At 36.8% G+C, this 20,060-nt stretch overlaps 1 protein-coding gene across 17 annotated transcripts in view; it reads left to right on the forward strand.

Annotated features, from left to right (window-relative positions):
- LOC128863158 (uncharacterized) overlaps positions 1–13,331 on the forward strand; it is a 184,065-nt gene extending 170,734 nt beyond the window's left edge. For all 17 annotated transcript variants that reach the window (XM_054102139.1, XM_054102134.1, XM_054102142.1 and 14 more), the window contains 2 exons: positions 3,173–4,075; positions 8,466–13,331. In XM_054102139.1, coding sequence (XP_053958114.1) covers positions 3,173–4,075; positions 8,466–10,268 — 2,706 coding nt within the window. In that variant the 3' untranslated portion in view covers positions 10,269–13,331. The remainder of the gene's footprint in view (positions 1–3,172; positions 4,076–8,465) is intronic.
- The last annotated feature ends 6,729 nt before the right edge of the window (positions 13,332–20,060 follow it).

A 20,060-nucleotide genomic window follows, 5' to 3' on the forward strand; every position in this document is an offset into this window, starting at 1 on the left:
ATAAATTATCTTCAAAAATAAATTCTACATATCCGTATCTATCAACCATCTAAAGGTGTTGGCACTAGACAAACAACAACGTTTTGTACGTTTGATTTTCACGGCAAAGTAGGAAACAAAGATGAATTCGCCTTGTTTCATTCTGTGCTGACAGCCACGTGGACACGGCGAAAGAAAACACAAATCAGCTGATTTACCGATACCACCCAAGCCGAATTGAGCATCTAAGGTGGCGCTATTATAAAACAGTTACTTTATTTGTTACTTTAAACCGTGACTATATTTTGACAAGTCTGACGTCAGCTCCCTTCGAAATACAAGACAAACGAACGAAACAAACATAAGTATGAGGAATTACATGTTTGTGAAAATTCAGTGAATGGCTTGGTAGTATTGTGATTTCTGAGATTTAAACTAATCAAACTGATGAAAACGAAGTGCCGTGAGTTGAATTGTGAAATCACAAATTAATATAAAGTCTCCAAATGCAATTTGTTTGTGTGTTTATGCGGAAGACGCCGTGGCAAGAAAGTATTTCTTGTGTTTGGTTGTTTCCATTGCTTTCGCCTACTCTTCTTCTTCACAAACAAGTAATTCCCCTTCCTTTTTCTTGTTTATTCATGAGCTCTTACGACACGGCGAATTCGGAAGGCGCAATCTTGTATTCTATCATTATTGGATACCACCTTGAAGAGATTCGCCTTGCATTTATTTTTAAGAATTTCGAAATCGTTGTAATGCAGGTCCGATTCTCTCACAACTTTCAATTTAAGTAAGCACGAAACTTAAAGCTGTAATTAGTGGCCATAACCGTAACCATATCAATCAGCTGTTGTGATCTGTTCTACTTCAATATAAGCTGCTTATGGCTAAGGCAAATGCTGCAATGGCGTTGTGGCTACGGCACCACTAAGTGCAGCTTCAGCATCTAAAGCTACAGCTTTTTAAATTTCTTAAGTTAAGATAAGTTTTAACTAACTGCTAATAAAGTTTGCCATATATTATGCAAAGTTACTTAAATTAATTAAAGAATTTTCGAGTAGGTAAATGTTTGAATTCGGGCCACTGTAGTTTTAAAGACACAAATAGATAGATGGGTATGGCCAAATTGAATTCGCTTGATGATCACCAAGAATATTGGCGTTACTTTATCTTCAAAAGATGGACGGTGAAAAATCTATAATTTTCTGAATTCTTGATTCTTATTTTACTTACTTTTACTTTTTTTTAGTCAGATTTGTAAGATTGTTAAGTAATAGAGTTTGTATCATATACATATATTTGCAAGGTGGCGCCAAATTAATCACCCTAACGGAAGATTTATACAAAATCTAGAATTTTTTGAGTTCTTGATTATTATTTTATTTTTTATTTTAGTCAGATTTGTAAGGTTGTCAGGTAGTTAAGTTTTTATTTATTTATAAAGTGGCGCAAAATTAATCACCCTTTCGGAAGATTTATGAAACATTTAGAGTTTTCTGAATTCTTGATTATTATTTTATTTTTTATTTGTTTTTAGTCAGATTTGTAAGGTTGTTCCCGTTCGAAAAATTCATAAAAAGTGGAGCGCATAGCAGACGAAAAAAATGTCCATCTTTCAAAATTATAATTTTTTTATTTAGTAAAAAAGTTATTAAAAAACAAAATTGGATGATTAATTTCGCGCCACCTTATATTAATCAAGCCCTTAAAATTTTACGCCAACTAACAAGGCTTATTACCTTTGAAAGCGTATCTCGAAGTAAAATGATTGATGGCAAATATTGCACGTGTATGGGCTACTTTATGTACATATAGTATTATGTTCTTCGCCATTAACTCTCCGTCGGGCATCTGAGTCCGGCCAGACTGTCTTTTTCGACTCTGGACATGAATTTAACGAATTTCTATTAAAGCTAAGGACTTGAGCTTCCAGGTAGCTTCCTAAAATTTAATTTTCTATTGATTTCTGGATATAACCCTTTAACTAGGACGCTAGAACAGGACGAAAAAAGACCAGACTCGGGTACCTAACCGAAGGTTTCAATAACAGTGTCCAACGGAGAGTTAAAGTACAAAAAACCAATTTTAATTTCCAAACTATCAATTCAGCGAATCAGCCGGAGATAGATTTCGCAATCTATTTCCATTCTCTTTGTACCGGCCCTTTTGTTTTAGATTTTCAGACGCCCTTTTGCAACATTTGCTTTTTTTAGTATTGTTATAATTTTTTTTAGCGCCAGAGAATCCCCGTTGTGTCGCGTCCTTTTGTTGCACGTCGCAAGAATCAAAACAAAAAATAACACCTAACAAATCATAGAAACCACTGTTGTGTTTGTATAGAAAATTGTAAACGTCCCACTGGTAAATATACGACGATTTTATTAAATTTTTGTCTTTTGTTTATGGCATTAACAGCATACAAATAACCAAGAGATGTAAAAGGGGTGTGGTGTAAAGCGCATTAACTGGTTTAAAAGAAATCATTTACTTTGAATAATTTTTTTATATTTTTTATTACGGTTTCGTTGGTTGCTGGTTAAAACTAAAAAAATTCATTCAACTTTTATCTACGAAATATTGCATTATTGGCTAAATTTTTATCATAAACCACAATAAATTCACCATTAAAAAAGTAAACATTTAAAATTGGGCTTTGGTGCATATTTTAATATAAAAAACACACAAAATTGTATACACCTTTATATTTTCATTTCAACACAAATTTCATGACAAGCAGTTAAATGTATAAATTAGTAAAAGGTGTTTGGTGCGCATTAAAACTAAAAATCGCCATTCATTTTATCCATGTCTGCGTCCGCAAAGTGCTAGTCAAAGCAAAGGTTCTAAGTGTCTACGCCGAGGAAGTGTCCCGTTCTCTCATATGCTTTTCTATGTATCCAAAAAAATATTTTTCATTTATTTAAATTTTTATTTCTAACTATTAATGCGGTATAAATAAGCATACAAATGTAATATTTTTATTAGTCCAAGCATTTGCGCTTGTATATATTTTGTATTCAAAAAAAGTTTTTATATTTATTTGCAAAAATATTTATTTTATTTAAATTTTGTTTTAAACTCTCTTGTCTGTTATTTACATTTTATACTTACGTTACTAGATATTTCCGTTGAAATTTGTTAATCTAACCCTGTCTTTCTCTCCCTCTCTCTCTTTCTCTTCCACTCACAGCGGCACTGTCGCTTGAAACACGCTGGCGACATACGCATCGAAACCCTTGATCGCACCGCGAGCGCCAACGAACGCCATGCACCGCCCATCTACCGGCCACTCGGCAATGGCGCCTCCAACGAGTCCAACTACGGGCTCACACTTAAAGCTTTACAGCAACAACAACACCAACAGCAGCAGCAGCAACAGCAACAACAACCGCCACATATAAGCAGCATTACCGGTGGTCCCCCAAGTCACTCGGTACTTATGAGCAATAACAAAAACGAGCAACATCTATTACATTCACCACTCGCCGGCACCGCTGCCGCTAACGCAGCCACCACACCACAGGAGCTGCAGCAAGCTGCCGCTGCCTATATAGCAGCCACTTACAAGGCCGCAGCTGCTGCTGCTGCAAATTCAACCGGCAATGGTTCGGCTGCCGCTGCCGTTGCAGCAGCTGCTGCTCTTGGGCTCAGCAGCGAAGATTTGTTATTGCATCAACAATTGCAACAAAATGATCAAATTGAAATCACTCGTCTGCCGCCGGGTGTTAGCAATGCTGCCCAGTCGCAAGCGCAGGCACAGGCACAACCGCAGCCACAGCAGCAACAACAACTGCAACAGCAGCAGCAGCTGAACTCGAAGTGCAAACAGCAAAAGTGTCCACTGTGTCCGTATATCTCGGAGAGCAAGTCGCAGATGAACTACCACATCTCGTTGCACAAGCCGACTCAATACGAGTGTTCGTTGTGCACTTTCGTGTGTGCCAAGAAGCAGCATTTGAGCAGTCACATGCGCACAGTGCACCAGCAACATAATTTGAGTGCGTCCAGTCAATTGAGCAATATGAGTGCTGCCATTAATTCCATGGATTTCAGCATGGCCTTGCAATTGGCCGCCGTGGCACAAGCACAACAGGTAAGGCCATTTTTTTAGGTCAATACTTTATTCAATCGATATTCCAGAGAAAGGAGTTGATACTTTTTATGCTTGGCATCAAGTCTTTGCTTGTGTGGGGGCATTATAGCTTACTAGGACCTTCTACATAGAAATATTCATCATTAAGATATACGAATAATAGGAATAGGTAGAGAAATTTAGTACTTCCCAGTGATAGATAGTATAAGAAAGATCCTAAGTGGTTCTGTGACTCAAGTCATTATCAGGTACACCCATTCTACTGGCTAGGGTGCCAATAGTGCACCTGTGAGGTCACTGGTAGTTGATTTGTTGAATCTAAGCAGACATATTGTGCTTTTAAGATTCAGTTTTGGCCAGAACGCTTTGGAGACCCCGCAGTTAGTAGTCAGAGACCACCTTCTATTGGTTTCCGCGTTTACGCTCAATTCAATCGCAGTGTACAGTTCGTTTGGTTGGTTGGTTGGTTGGTTTAAGGGTGACCCCGCATCGGAGTGCCACATAGACCGCAAGTTGGGTCCGTTGTGTTGCCCTAGAGCTCATTATGTTACATGATTTCCCCACCTAACCGAGATTTTTATTGTGGATTTTGGTCAAAGATATTAATTCGTTTCGAGAATTTGATGAGAGATTCGATTTTCAGGCTCGAGAGTACTGAAAGATTGTCAATTGTTGGAGAGCCAAGAAGAGCGAGGCGACTTCTGGCTAGACCGGGACAACTGCACAGCAAATGTCTACTCGATACTTCTTCATCTTCGTCCTCGCAGTATCTGCACAGGTCGTTCTGAGGAACCCCGAGCCGACGTGCGTGAGTGCCCAACAGGCAGTGGCCGGTGATAAGAGATATTATATGCCTTAGTTCGTGTTTCGAAAGACTTATAAGGGTTTTCGTCTGTTTCAGATTGTAGGATGGCCAGATTTGTCTGGTCGTAACGCAAGTAGTTTCCACTCTCCACCTCCGATCAGCAATGATGTGAAATTCTCGATCAATGAGCAATTTACATGTTGAGAGCGGAATGTGGATTGTGGGTAAGTTACTAACATTTGATTGCGCAGCTCCGGCTCTTGCGAGCTCATCAGCTTTGCAGTTACCTTCGAATCCACTGTGACCCGGTATCCAGATAACTTGGACAGAATTCTGAACACTTATCTCGTTAAGAGATAAGAGACAGGATCGAACCACATCTGAGTGGGTATAAGAGGAGCTGAGTGCTCGAACGGCCGCTTGACTGTCGGTGCAAAAGCGGATATCCTCTAGTGATATTCTATTTTCTAAGAGAGTTTTCGCAGCATACCAGATAGCGCATACTTCCGCTTGGAATACGCTACAGTAGTCGGGTAATCTAAATGATAGATTGATGTGAGGGGAATTGGAAAAGATTCCAAATCCCACTTTGCCGTCTTGTTTTGAACCATCTGTATATATAGTCAGAGGGCCATTGATTTCGGTTAGATTTGTCTTCCATTCTTCCCTAGTTGGGAGTGAACAGGAGAATAGCAAGGGTGGTGATGGAAGACTTACATGATAGTCTGTGTCAGAAGAGATAACAGTGTTCCTGTTCAGTATGGCCGAATGGCCAAGATACTTATTCCATTTCGATATAGCATTCATGCGTGTCGCTGCTTTCGCTGCAATCGCTTTGCCAGCCAGATCGATAGGGAACAAGTGAAGCAACGTATTTAGAGCCTTAGTAGGTGTTGTACTTAAGCATCCTGTTATCAGGAGGCAGGCTGTTCTTTGAACTCGATCAATTGTGGCTACTCTACACCGTTTTCGAGTGCTGTCCACCATACAACCACACCGTAGAAGAGTATCGGTTTGATGATCGAGGTATATATCCAATAAATGATCCGAGGTGAAAAACCCCAGGTTTTGCCTATAGCTTTCTTGCAAGTATAAAGAGCTATGAAAGCTTTTTTGCATCTGTTTTCGATGTTCAATTTCCAACTCAACTTCCTATCTAGAATAACTCCTAGATATTTAGCTGAATCAGATAGGAGTAATGATTCCCCTTTTAAGGTTATTGTTTGCAGTGGAGGAGATTGTTGTTTCCTATTGAAGAGAACAAGATCTGTCTTTGCTGGATTCGCATTTAGTCCGCACTCGGTGCACCATTTTGACAGAATATTGATTGAGCGTTACATGAGCTCAGTAAGAGTATTCAGGTGTTTGCCTGACACGCAGAGAGCAATATCATCTGCATAGGCTACAACCTTGCAGCCTGCTTTTTCGAGATTTCGGAGCAAACTGTTTACAGCGAGATTCCAGAGAAGGGGTGAAAGTACTCCGCCTTGAGGAGTGCCTTTGACGGCGTACATTCTCATGCGGCTTAACCCAAGCTCTGAAGTGATTATTCTACTTTGGAGCATTTGTTCGATCATCTTACGGATGGAGTAATTAATACCCAATTTGGCAATTTCAGACAAAATAGCGTTGGGTTCAATATTATTAAAAGCACCTTCTATGTCCATAAATGCGACAAGAGAGTACTCCTTATTGTGAAGGGAAGTTTCCACTGTTTGCACCAGTGAATGAAGTGCCGTTTCAGTCGATTTCCCTTTAGTGTAGGCATGTTGTGCCTCTGAGATCAACTTAGTATCAAGTTGGGTTTTGATTTGCTCATCTAAGACTTTTTCAAAAGCCTTTAAGCAAAAAGAGGTTAGGCTAATGGGCCTGAAGTCGTTTGGTTTACAGTGTGAAGGCTTCCCCGTTTTCGGAATGAATACTACCTTCGATTTCGTTTAGAGGAATGCTTATATCCTCGACCACTCAAGCTCAAAGCATTTCCTTGCACACTCATACGCTCTTTCATTTCCATCCACTCCAGAGTGGCCGGGGATCCAACAAAGTTTGGTGTGGACGTGTTGCATAAGCAAGAGCGACGTAATGCATTCTTTAACACAACTTGAATTGATACGCGCTGAGGCCAGTGCCTTGCACGATGCTTCACTATCACCAAAACGGTTTTTGCTGCTTTGTATACAGCAGAGATTTCAGCTTGGAAGACGAAATATATTTAAGAAAGGTTCAATTTTAAGACCGCTCCTTTTCTGTAAGAACATCATAACTCCAAATATCAAAAATTCGAGAAAAACGCCCTCAAAGACTTCAATTTACTATGATTTAAAGACCATCTGCCACTTCTACCTACCTATCTATGCCTCTCTAAGTCAATACAGCATTTCATCTTCATCTAATGAGATACTGTTAATAGATTCATCTAATGAGATACTGTTAATAGACATTGCCGTCAACAGATCTGTTCATTAAAAAAGTATCCAATAACTTGCCAGTAACTTAATTTCCGAGAATTCGCTCTCGAAGAGAAAAATATCAAAAACAAAGTACATGAACTCGAAAGCAGTAATAATTTGCAAGTTTACGCACAGCTGATTAAATTGTTGGCGAGAAAAATCGCAAAAGATAAAAAAAATTTTAGTGGGGCTACTTCGTGTTAAATTAAAAAAAATGTAATTCCAAAAAAAAATTAGAAATAAAATGCAAAATAAAGAGCTTAACATCTGATGATTTTATTTCGTCCACAATAATTTATTCGATTTCATCATTGCTGTCAGAAGAAGAAAAAGCCATTGTATTGCGGCAATCAGAGCTTTCTTCATATTTTCCTTGCTTCTGTCTATGCATGTATGTATGTATACATATGTATATGTGTAGGCATTGCCAATTTAGTTAATAACAAAGAATACAAACATAAACGCAATAATACCTTCAATGCTTTCGAATTCTCTTGCGGAAGGCTGTAGTTGAGAATCTTTCTATATAATTTGCCGATTCCTATTTAATATATGGCTTAAAATCAACTTTATACAGTTTATATAAATGGAGAATGAAACCATTTTAATCATAATTTTAATCACAATTTTTATTTAACTTTAGAACTTTTGCAAAATTCGCAAATTTAAATTTGTGTTTATTTTTACTTTGCGATCAGCTGCTTTTCTCACTTGCATATTCTTACGAGTAAAAATATATCCAGTAAAAACTTATAGCTTCCCCTCAAAATGTGATATGATATGTCATTTTGATCTCTCACTTTCCCCTACTTTGCAAGTTGTTTGAATACATGAACACCAAAACTTGATAATTTGTAACAACAACAATTGATGCAATTTTTTTACTTCATGAACAGACCTACTGTCTATAGATATCGCCGTCAATTTTTTAAAGGGCATACAGGTAGAGCTCGCGCTCATTTTTGGAAACGAGTACTTATCAGAATTTTTATTTTTTTCATTATCACATTCTTGTAGCAAATGAGCGCTTAACGAATTTATAAATCCATTGAGTATACCAGTAGACTGACCTACATCAAATAATTTTCATGTGAAACTATTTTAATTAAAACAAAACAAAACAATTTCTTTCTAGGACCAATCTTCACTCTCCTCCCCGCTAGCCATTGATCTGACAGCTCTAAAGCAAAAAATAACTGCTGTCCAACACCAGCAACAGCAACAAAATCAAAAACAGCTGCAGCAACAATGCCAAACACAACAAACATCTGCACAAAACGCGCAACAACAACAACAGCACCCCCACCAACATCCGCCTACTGCAACTGAAAGCCAAATGAAATGCATACTTTATTGTCCGAAATGCCCAGCGCGTTACATCCAAAAATACAACGATACCTGGAACGCCAAGGCGGAATTAGAAGACCACATCAAATGCCACAACGTAAGCGATGTGTTGGATAATGCCGCCAACGCCCCACAAACGCCACCTCCACAACCTGCCTTCAAATGCGAATTTTGCGATTACGACGCCGTACACGACGCCCAACTGCAAAAGCACCGTTATGTGCATACACAGCACTACCAAGACAAATGTGCCGAACTATACAAGCACGTACAAGAGGATCTGCAATATGCGCCGCCCAAACTGATGCAAATTACCTTAGCGAAAAGCTTACAGCAGGCACCTGAGACGATTTGGATAGTCGACAACGAGTTGAATGATCAATGCAAAGATCAACTGCAGCAGCAGCAACATGCGAGCATCTCTTCCTCCTCAGTAACGCCCGCAAAGATGACAACATCAACGGCGACGGGTGCAGCGCATTTCGATAACGCCAATTCACTGCTGAAGAAGCAACTCGAGTCGGGCATGGGCAGTAACAGTGGCGCATTGCGTAGCTCGCCAACATCCACACCCACGCCCAAAGAGCTAGCCGACGCCGATGATTCGTCGAATATGCCATCGACCAGCGCTTCGGTAGCCACCAGCGATCTGGCGGTGGATGGCGGCAGCGATTTCACATCTAGCGTAGCATCGCCAGCGCCGGTTGAGAAATGTCTGTATTGTCCCTATGAAACCAAGCATACAACGCTTTACAAAGCACACTTGCAACATCACATTTGCATTAGCAACCAGAAGGAGGCCTACACCTGTGAACACTGCGATTACACAGACAGTAAACAGGAGCACATTGAGGAGCACACACGCGTGCATTTCAACGCGGTGGAAAAACTAAAGTCCGTGGCATTCTTCACCTCCTACGACAATTTGGAATTGAGTGTCGAACGCGATGAGGCAGACGACGACAAAGACGTTGAGAATGAGTTGCATAAAGAAGAGCGCGCATGGCAAAGCGGCTATAGAACGAAAGCGGTGACAGACACAGAAGAGCAAGAAGCGCCGAAGGCAAGGGCAGCACTGCAATTAAATATTAAAGAGGAGCACAACAACAATAATGAAGAGCATGTTATCAACGAGAATGTGGTGAAGGAGCAGCAACAGCAGCTGACAAGTGCGTCGAAAACCAACAACTCTAAAGCAAAAGTAGATAGCGACGAAAAAGTGGTGGAGAAATCAACAGTCGCAACAGCTGAAAACATCAAAAAGCCCTGTAACAAAATTATACTCTACAAAACCGATGGCTGTTTGAGCATCAAGCGCGAAAGTGGTGGCGGCCAGAGCAACAACGCCAACAGCAATGCAAGTAACTGCGAAAATATCAGTGATCGCCTGCGGCGACGCATTAGTCGTAATAACAGCAACACCGCCAATCATCTAAATAGTATTGGCGGTAGCGGGAATACGAACAATAACAACAACAACAGCCATAACAGCAATTGTGACGAACAAGCTGACAGTGGCGCACAACAACAACAAAGCCATAAAACCATATTAGTAAATGCGAAAACTGGTCAAGTTATAAGTAGGAATTAATGCTGTAGTGGTTAGCAAGTATGTGTGAGTCTGTAGTCATGTAGAAAGGGGAGCGCATGCGCAAATTAAGTGAGGAGCTGTACTTTAAGCGAGCGGAGTTGGGCGCGGCGCTCTAAAAACTTCGTAATTAGTATTTAAGCTAGATGAATGATCTAAACACGTGACAAATGATGGGTGGAAAATGCAGAATGGCACTGTTGTTATTATTTTTGCTTCTTGAATGCTTAGCGAAATAAGGGCTATCAAAAAGTTGAACCAATCCTTAAGCGGGGTTTCAACCGATTGTTGTTTTTGTTGTAACAACTTCAAACCTTGGTCGTCGCATACAAATCCGAATTCTTCATGTAACATAGGCGCGACTCAAAGATGATAGAATACAAGGTTACATCTTTCGAATTCGCTGTGTCGCCAGAGCTCATGAATAAACCAACAAAAGTAAAGGGAATGACTTGTTTGTGAAGAGCATACAATTCGCCTTGGACGCGACTGTCTTTGCTAAAATCGCACGTGTCAGCTGGCATATTTTTGCTGCTGCTCTTTTTTTATGTTACTTGTGAATGAATGCAAGAAATTCTGTATGTGTATGCAATAATACGCAATAATTTGTTTTGTTTTTGTTGTATTGTGCATTTAAATTGCTAAAAAAACATAAGTGTTTTTAAAAAAATGTTATTTCTTTTATTAAATATAATTGAGTTATGCTTAGAATTTGTTAAGATGTACCTTTTGAAGAGCTGAATCCAAAGTGCTTTTCAGGTTACGTGGTATGTATATTTTTTTTTATTTTTTTTTTATTATAATTTTTTATTATTTTTTTCGTATTGTTTAGCTTTAGCTGTAGCAGCAAATTGTAATTTTACTAATTCAAATTAAATATAAAATAACTTCTCTTGTTTATCGAGTAAACGCGCAAATGAGTGCAAAATGCACATTTTAAACGGTTATTTGAATACACTTTACACACACACAGGCACGCTCATGTTGTAAATGTCTATGCAAGTTTGGCAAAGCAATTAATTTGACGCCCAATGAAATGCCCTATGATCCAATAGGACTCGGCTCCTATGCTCCAGAATTAAAAGAAAAAAAATTAATTTGTATTCAACTGATTTTGGCGTTTGGATCAGTAAATCCCAAGGCGTATTCATTAAAGGTGGCATTCAGTTTTTTGTACGCTTGATTGTCCAAGCAAAGTATTGGTAAAGTAAAGGAAAAAACAAAGAATGAATTCGCCTTGTTTCATTCTGGGCTGACAGCCACATGGACACGGCGAAAGAGAAAAAAACAAATCGGCTGATTTGCCGATACCACCTTTAATAGATTCGGCTTGATTGGTTTCCATAAAACGTAAGCAAATATTCAGCTGAAGAATATAGCGAGCAACTTTCATATTTTTATCATTTCTAATACTTTAAAATAATCTTTAAAATAACTATAGTTTGTCAATATTTTTAAGTTATTTAGCCTATTGAGTTATTTTCTCTCAGCGCAATTCGTGCGCAAGTTTTCAAAGTAATTCAAAATAAAAACCAATAATGTCCAATTATAAAAATAAATTAAGATTTTTTTTTTTTTTGAAATATTCAAATAATACTTAACGGCTTGTTTGAAATCGTTTTCTTTGGTGCAAATGTGTGTGCGGCTCTATTGAAAAAAGAAGAAAAAAATGAAGTAAAATATATAGAAAAAATTGGCTGTTAATTAAAGTCAAAAAATGAAGAGCAGTAGACATCGGTGTTCTACTCCGCAAACTACCGCAAGTTTGTGCGCTCTCAACTAATAGTTATAATAAAACTGTGATTTTTAAAATTGAATTCAAAAATGTTAACTGCAAATATTACATTAAATAACAAAACCTATTTAGTTGCACTAAATGAATAAGCTACTAAAAATTGTGCAAAATGAGCAAAGAAAAATTATAAAAATTATATGTAAATCTATTTATACAATATGTTTGTAAAATATACTAGTAAACACGTGCTTATACATATAAATATGTAATTAATTAACATTTATTGCGAAAGCGCCAACTTTTATTGTTTATTATTTAATTTTCATTGTTTATTACAGTAATTTTTATGAATTCTTAGCCTTAGCTCGTTGTAAAATGTAAGTAAGTAGCAAGCAATTAAAATTTGAATTGCCTCGAGCAATTATTTATATGTTTTTACTTGTATGTATGTACAGTGCATTTGCAATTAAGCGAATGCTTGCGAAAAAAATGAGTAGTTATATAGTCATTTATTTGTAAATCGAAAATTTCAGTCGTTTCAATGGCCGGCACTTACGTGCTGACATTAACGAAATTTAATAGAATTAATTAAATTTAAATTAAATGCACTATGCACAATTTTACTAAAATAAAATCATTATAAAAATGTAGTCATTAGAAGAGCAGTTGGTGAGCAGAGTAAATGCAACTGCGAGGAGTCACAGCCAAGTGATGTGACTGTATATAGAAAAAAAATATACCTTATATTATATTATTATTTGTAGATATGTATTGAATACTAATTATGTATGCGTGCGCACATACACATGTATGCGCTTTAATGTTGGGAATGCAGTTGTATTTGAGATGTATTTTTTTCAATTATTTTTCAGCACAAATCGCACTTTAGTTTTTGTATAAATGTAAAGAATTACGGCGGACTTCTACAACCTAACAACAACGCAATGTTGGTAAACAAAGAGACAATTTTTTTGAGCATAATGGAGGTTTGCATTTCGCCTTGCGATTTTTTGTGCCCAATAGATTTTATTACTTCCTCGCTGGTTGCTGTGGCAAAGTATTTTGAGTGTATGTTGACTGCCTTCGGTCGTTATGCGTTTCGAAATACTTTACAACGGAGTAACTTTTTCGCTGCAGCGTTAAAAAAATCCTAAATTTTGTATTTTATGAACTGCATTTTTTTGTTTTGAGAAGTCAGCCACTAATTTAGAAATTCATTGCGGAAATCGTATGCAAGGGTATTAGCTGCGCTGGTATTTTGAAAGGCTGCTAGGACGAGAGGTGACAAAAGAAGGCAGAACGCGAGTTGACAAAAAGAAAATATCATAGATTTTTCGATTCCTTACCTGAGTTTTCGAGCTACCGAAATTCTTTGAAGAAAACTTATTTTAATTGTCTGGCCATGCTGGCTTTTCGACTTTGGCAGTGAATTTAACATAATTCTATAATGGCTAACGACTTGAGCTACCAGGTAGCTTCCAAAAATTTAATTTTCTATCGATTTATGGATTTTTTTTTTCCTTTTGCCCTCCTAAATTTTGCCGGAGCATAGAGCCTCGACATAACTTGTCTTGCTTTGGTCTCGTTAATGTATTTGATTTCTGACAGGGTAAATGATTAACCTTTTAAAAAGGATCCACGATCAGAGCGAAAAAGACCAGACCCGGTTGCCCAACCGTAGGTTTTGAAAATGATGTCCAACGGCAGGTTCAATAGTGTGAAATACTTAACTGTAGGATATAATTTTGCTTTTAGCACTGGCTGCTCTAAGAAATCTTTAAGCAAATTTGGTTAATTCAAAAAAAAAAGTTTCGTTACAAAATGTTCTACTTACATACCTCATGAAATTCTTAAAAAAACAAAACCAGCGAAAACTCATTTTTGAAAAAAACTTAAATAGAAATTTTACAGAAATATCCAAGGCGCATATATTAAAGATGGTGGCACTAGACCAACAACAATGTTTTGTGCGCTTAATTGTCACGGCAAAGTATTGGAAAAGTAGAAAACAAAAAATCAATTCGCCTTGCTTTATTCTGTGCTGACAGCCGACTCATGGGCACAGCGAAAGAAAAAAACAAAGCAGCTGATTTACCAACATCACCATTAACAAATTCGCTTTGGAAATACATATGTCCCGGAAATGTAAGATTTCAAAAAATTTTTTCCAATTTTCGATTAGTAGCAGCGAATTGAAAAATGCAATAATTTTTTTTTTCTCATTACAAAATACTATTTTTTTTAAATTCGCATAAATCAAAAAATTTACATTGTACGGATTTTTCTCCCGAAATGTAAAATTTCAAAAAATTGTCCAATTTTGGGTTAGTAGCAGCGAATTTCAGCACTAAACCAAACACAAAAAAAAATTATTTTTATTTTTCTAATTACAAAAGACTAATTTTTTTAATTTCCCAAATCAAAAACCTGGCATTGTACAGACTTTCGTCCCGAAATGTAAGATTCCAAAAAATGTTTAATCCACTTTTCGATTAATTACATCGAAATTTAAAAATTTAATAATTTTTCTTGTTTTTCTAATTACAAAATACTAATTTTTTAAATTTCTCTAACTCAAAAACCTGGAATTGTATAGTTTTTTCTTCCGAAATGTAAGATTTAAAAGAATTAGCGTCCAATTTTCGGCGTAACATCGAATTTAAAAAAATTATTTAATTTTTTTTTAATTACGGAATACTAATTTTTTAAATTTTCCAAATCAGAAAACTGACATTATACAGATTTTTCTTCCGACATGTAAGGTTTCGAAAAGTAGTTAATACAATTTTCGGTTAGTAGCATCGAATTGTAAAAATGTAATAATTTTTCTTGCTTCTCTAATTACAAAATACAAATTTTTTAAACTTCCCAAATCAAAAACTTGGCATTGTATAAATTTTTGTCATGGAATTCTATAAAACTTTTTCAGAATGTTTTAGACAAAACAGGAAAAATATGTATTCAAATATAAAAAATACCTTTTTGTTGAGCTTATCTTTCAAAATTCATTTTTTTCAATTTCAAATTTTCAAATTTTGATCCCTATTTTTTTATCGTAAACTTGTAGAAAATTTGTAGTATTTGTATTGTACATTCATTTCCAAAGAAGTGTAAAAAATTAAAAAAAAAGTTTTGTGGATGCACAAAATATTTTCTATGCACTTTTTTAAGCAAAAATTACTTTTACTGCTTGCTATAAAAAACGTGTACGCCTCAAAAATTTACAGCACAGCTAAGTTTGAAATTTGCGCGTATTCTTAGTTTAAAAAAAATAATTATTGATCTACAAACAAAAAACATTTTCAGCAGGCCCGGCAAAAATCTCCGAAGAAAAGGAAAAATTATCGATAGTTTTCATAAACAACTTAATTTCACACGAATAAATCCAATATTCGCCAAAAAATAAACTGAAAAACTAAAAAAACATATTTTACAACTTAACTTACAAGTAAAACATAAAAAAAACAACAACAGCACATGTGGAATAGCGGGGCCATATATTTAGTTTAGATGGATCTACATACATTTATAGATTTATAGACATACATACATATACCTAGAACTATATTGTACAAGCACCTATTAATTAAAAACTTATGAATATTACGCTAAAAAAATTTAATATAAAAATATAAAATGAGACACTTAAATATTGTTAAATAAAAATAAAAGTCGAAGGAACGCAAGCATATATACCGAGAAAGTGTATTATCGTACGTATGTAATTATGTACACACACATACACATGTGTGTATTAGTGTCTAATATACAAAGTAAAGTAAACATTTAATAATTACAAAAATTATTTATAGAGAAGACAAACTTTAAGAGAAACAAACAAAAAAAATATCTATAAAAATAATGAAAAATGTACAAAATCTTCATATGCAAAATTAAGAGAATCTTCAATAAAAAGCAATTTACACAAAACAAAAACCGTTTCATAGTAATTACACAGTACAACAAATTTAGATTTTTTGATTGAAATAGGAAATAATCTCGGAAGAATATCAGGAATGCAACATTTTTTGTAGAAAAAAAATATTTCTCAAGGTTGAAGCGGTTGTTCACTGTGGGACACACTCAGGCTCATGGCGCATTGTGGTGCTACGTGGTGAGCTTGCCCTTATCCCTCCTAAAACCAATGTGTACTTTTCAAAAATGTTGAAAGATTCTTAATTCCGACAGAGCCGAGATCCCCCAATTCATTAAAAGATTGTCTACCCAAAATGACGAGCTTACGTCTGGATAGAGCAGGAGAGTGACAGAGAAGGTGCGGGATCGTCTCTTCCTCTTCCTCATCTAGACATTTTCTGCAAAGTCATGTGTTTTTGCACACCCACTCTCTGGGCGTGCCTACCGATTAGGCAGTGCCCCATAATAACTGAAATCAGTGTGTTAACACTGTGCTTATCTCTTCTTCGTAGAAGTTTCGTGCGTTTAGCATTGAGACTCGACCACAGCTAACGGGCGATTTTACAAGTGGCTTCATTAAGCCCTCTTTCTTTCGCTACTCTTACAATTCCTTCGAGGATACGTAGTTTACATGTTTGCAAGGGTATACTTATATCATTGTCTATGTACCTACTCATCAATCTATTTGGTGCTGATTTGCCGCTAATTCATCGGCTCTGCAGTTCCCCTCAATGCCACAATGGCTAGGAACCCATGTTATCATTAGGTGAAATTACTCAGCCATCTCGTTAAGAAATGCGCGGCATTTCATGGCTGCCTTGGAGGTTGTCGACCGTTTTGTGAGGGATTTTATTGCCGCCTGACTACCAGTGAAAATGTAGATATCAGCTCGAGGTATCGCATCGACTGTTCCAGTGTCACGGCTTTCATTATTGCCTTCAGTTCAGCCTGAAAGGCACTACAGTAGTCGGGAAACCGAAAACTGAAGGAGAACCCCAGATGCTCGGAATATACACCTCCGCCCATCCTGCCCTCGAGCTCTGAGCCATCTGTGTATATATGGAACAGTGGATCTAAGTTTCCAAGTTTTGGTCATAGAGTTTTTGTATTACGTGCAAAAAGTGTTATAAGACGTTTTCTGACAACAAATTATTTTGTCAATGCTTTATAGTAAAACTTTTAGAGGATTACTTTTTACCCTACTTCTTCTTCTTGATTGGCGCGTTAACTGCTTACGCGATTTTGGTCGAGTTGAACAAAGCGCGCCAGTCGTTTCTTTCTCATGCTAACCGGCGCCAGTTGGACACACCAAGTAAAGCCAAAAGCTGGTACTGCACTGAACACTTTCAGAGCCAGGGCGTTTGTATCCATTCGGACGACATGACCCAGCCAACGAAGCCACTGAATCTTTAGTGGCTGCGCCATGTCTATGTTGTCATAAAGCCCATACAACTCATTGTCCCATCGGCTATGATACTCGCCATCGCTAACGTGCAAAGGTCCAAAAATTTTCCGCAGAATCTTTCTCTCAAACACTCCAAGCGATGCCCCATCGGATATTGTCATCAATCAAGCTTCTGCGCTATACGTGATGAGAGCCTTGTAGAGTGTTAGTTTTGTTCGTCGAGAGAAGTCTTTACTACTTCATTGCGTACTTAGTCCAAAGTAACACTTGTTGGCAAGGGAGATTTGTCGTTGAATTTCAGGGCTGATATTTTAAACGGTTTTAATGCTGGTTCCTAAATAAACGAAGTCTTTTACAACCTCGAAATCATGACCGTCAACAGTGACTTGGGTGCCGATACGCGTGGATGCCTGATGGCAGGAAGTACTTCATCTTCTTCTTGCCGCCGTTCACCACCAGACCCATTCGCTTTGCTTTTTATCCAGTTTAGAAAAGGTAGAACAAACAGCGCGGTTGTTAAGGCCGATGATGTTTTACCTTTACCAGGTCAATTTGACCACTTCTTTTTTTTATAATAGCGGTCGCCCATCGAAGGCAGTGGCAATCCTCCGAGTGTATTTCTGCCATGAAATGCTCCTCATAAAAAAGATCTCCCGTTGGGAGTCAACTTAAAACTGAAGGTCCCCCTCCATTTGTGGAACATCAAGACGCACACCACAAATAGGAGGAGCAGTTCTGCCAAACACCCAAAAATGGTGTTAATTTTTTAACTGTAAAAATAATGTGGATTTGTTTTTATAAAAACAAAAACTGCACCCTCTTTCATATGCTGCTAAGTTTGCTCAATTTATTCTTGGTCTAGTAAATTTTTGAATATTGCGAAATGTATAACAAAACGTGGCTTGCTCTAAACAAATAAATAAAAAACAATAGGCAGTTTAAAGAAATAATTATTTTAAGTTAATTTTTTTATCACACATCTCATTAAATTTACCCATTTTGTACAGGAAACAGTTAATGATAATAATAAGAGCGCACAATGCATCACAGCAAGCATCTGAAACATCTAGCACGGTTTCGCCTCATCGTTCCGGACGCAAACCATATTTATTACTTCACACGTAAGTACAGTACGCATGAAAATTCACGCTTCGCAAAATTTACGATAGCACCCCAATGGCGTCTAAAGTCGTTATTGTTGTTATTGTAAGAGCAAAAAATTCCATATAAATATCAAGGGAATGCTGACAGCCCTTAAATGGATATAAATCCGGCTCCTTCCGGTAACGTAGAACCGAATGTCGTTTGGACATTCACTTTGAACGATCCAAGGCACATTGAACAAGGTAAATAGAGCAGAAAGTAGTGGCAATAGAGTGAAAACAACAACTGCAATGTATTTTCTCTTTTTGCTTATGAGCCTTAGAATGTCAAAATCTATATACAAAAGCTGACAGTTTAGAGTAATTTAAACAATTGTTACAAATGATCAAGTTTTGGTGTTCATGTATACAAAAAACTTGCAAACTAGGGGAAAGTGAAAGAGGAAAATGACATTTCATTTTGAGGGGAAGCTACAAGTGTTTACTGGATACATTTTTACAATGAGGATTTATTAAATAAATAAATTCGCCTTGCATTTTTTTTTTGTAAGAATTTGCAAGTGAGAAAAACAGAGCCAACATCTTGTTGACAAGCCACCTATCTTATTTTTAGACACTTACTTTCGTGCCACACTACTTCAAAACAAATATGTAAAAAAAAATGTTTTTGTATACTATTTGATGTCAATAATAACATACTATAAAATCAAAACGATCGCATTTCATTTTCTTAAAAAAAAATCCTAAAAAATATCTATAAAAAATTAGTATTTGACCAGACTGCTACAATATATCGCACCCTAAATACAAAAGAGTCACAACTCAAAATTTTCCACACTCGAGCTTGACTTGAAAACAAACTAAGTGACATATCACGCTGAAATTTCCAATGTAAGCTTATAACAGTCCTACCAAAAAACAAAAAATTTATTTTTGCCATATGTCGTCCGCGGACTGTTTTATTGATAACGTCTCGTTCATATTTGAGCAGAACGTACATTTTGAGTTGTGACCCTTTTGTATTTAGGGTGCGATATGTAGATTTCAATAAAATTTATACTGCTTTTGAAAAACATAAAAAACTCCTTCTGCTATTAGAAAAATGTTTTTCTTAATTTAGGTGTTTCACCGAGATTTGAACCTACGTTCTCTCTGTGAATTCCGAATGGTAGTCACGCACCAACCCATTCGGCTACGGCGCCCGGACAATTCCGACAATTGTCGGTTTTTTTCTCGAAAATCTGAAAAATATTTCCTGAGACCGCCATATTGTTAATTTTGAAAAACAAAAAAAAAGCTTCGATCAGGCACAAGATTATCTATTAATAAAACTATGTAATTTCTCTTGTCCGATTGATTTTAGATGAATCTCCAAGGACTTGTGATTATTACCGCAAGGGACTTCTGGAGAAACGGGCTCCACACAAACAGTGATAACTTTTACAATTATTCATTTTTTTTGAAATTTTGCTAAAGTCAAGTGGAAACATAATGTTTATGCTATGTTTTTATTTTTGTAAAATAAAACAATTAGCTAGCAAAACAGAAATTATTGAAAATCATCATTTTTTCGTGCCTCTGACTACCCCTAACCCCTTAAGAAATTTGATTTCCGCCTACAGGCGCCAAACATAGAG

This window comes from Anastrepha ludens, chromosome 5 (genome assembly GCF_028408465.1).
Source record: "Anastrepha ludens isolate Willacy chromosome 5, idAnaLude1.1, whole genome shotgun sequence".
NCBI classification, from domain to species: domain Eukaryota; kingdom Metazoa; phylum Arthropoda; class Insecta; order Diptera; family Tephritidae; genus Anastrepha; species Anastrepha ludens.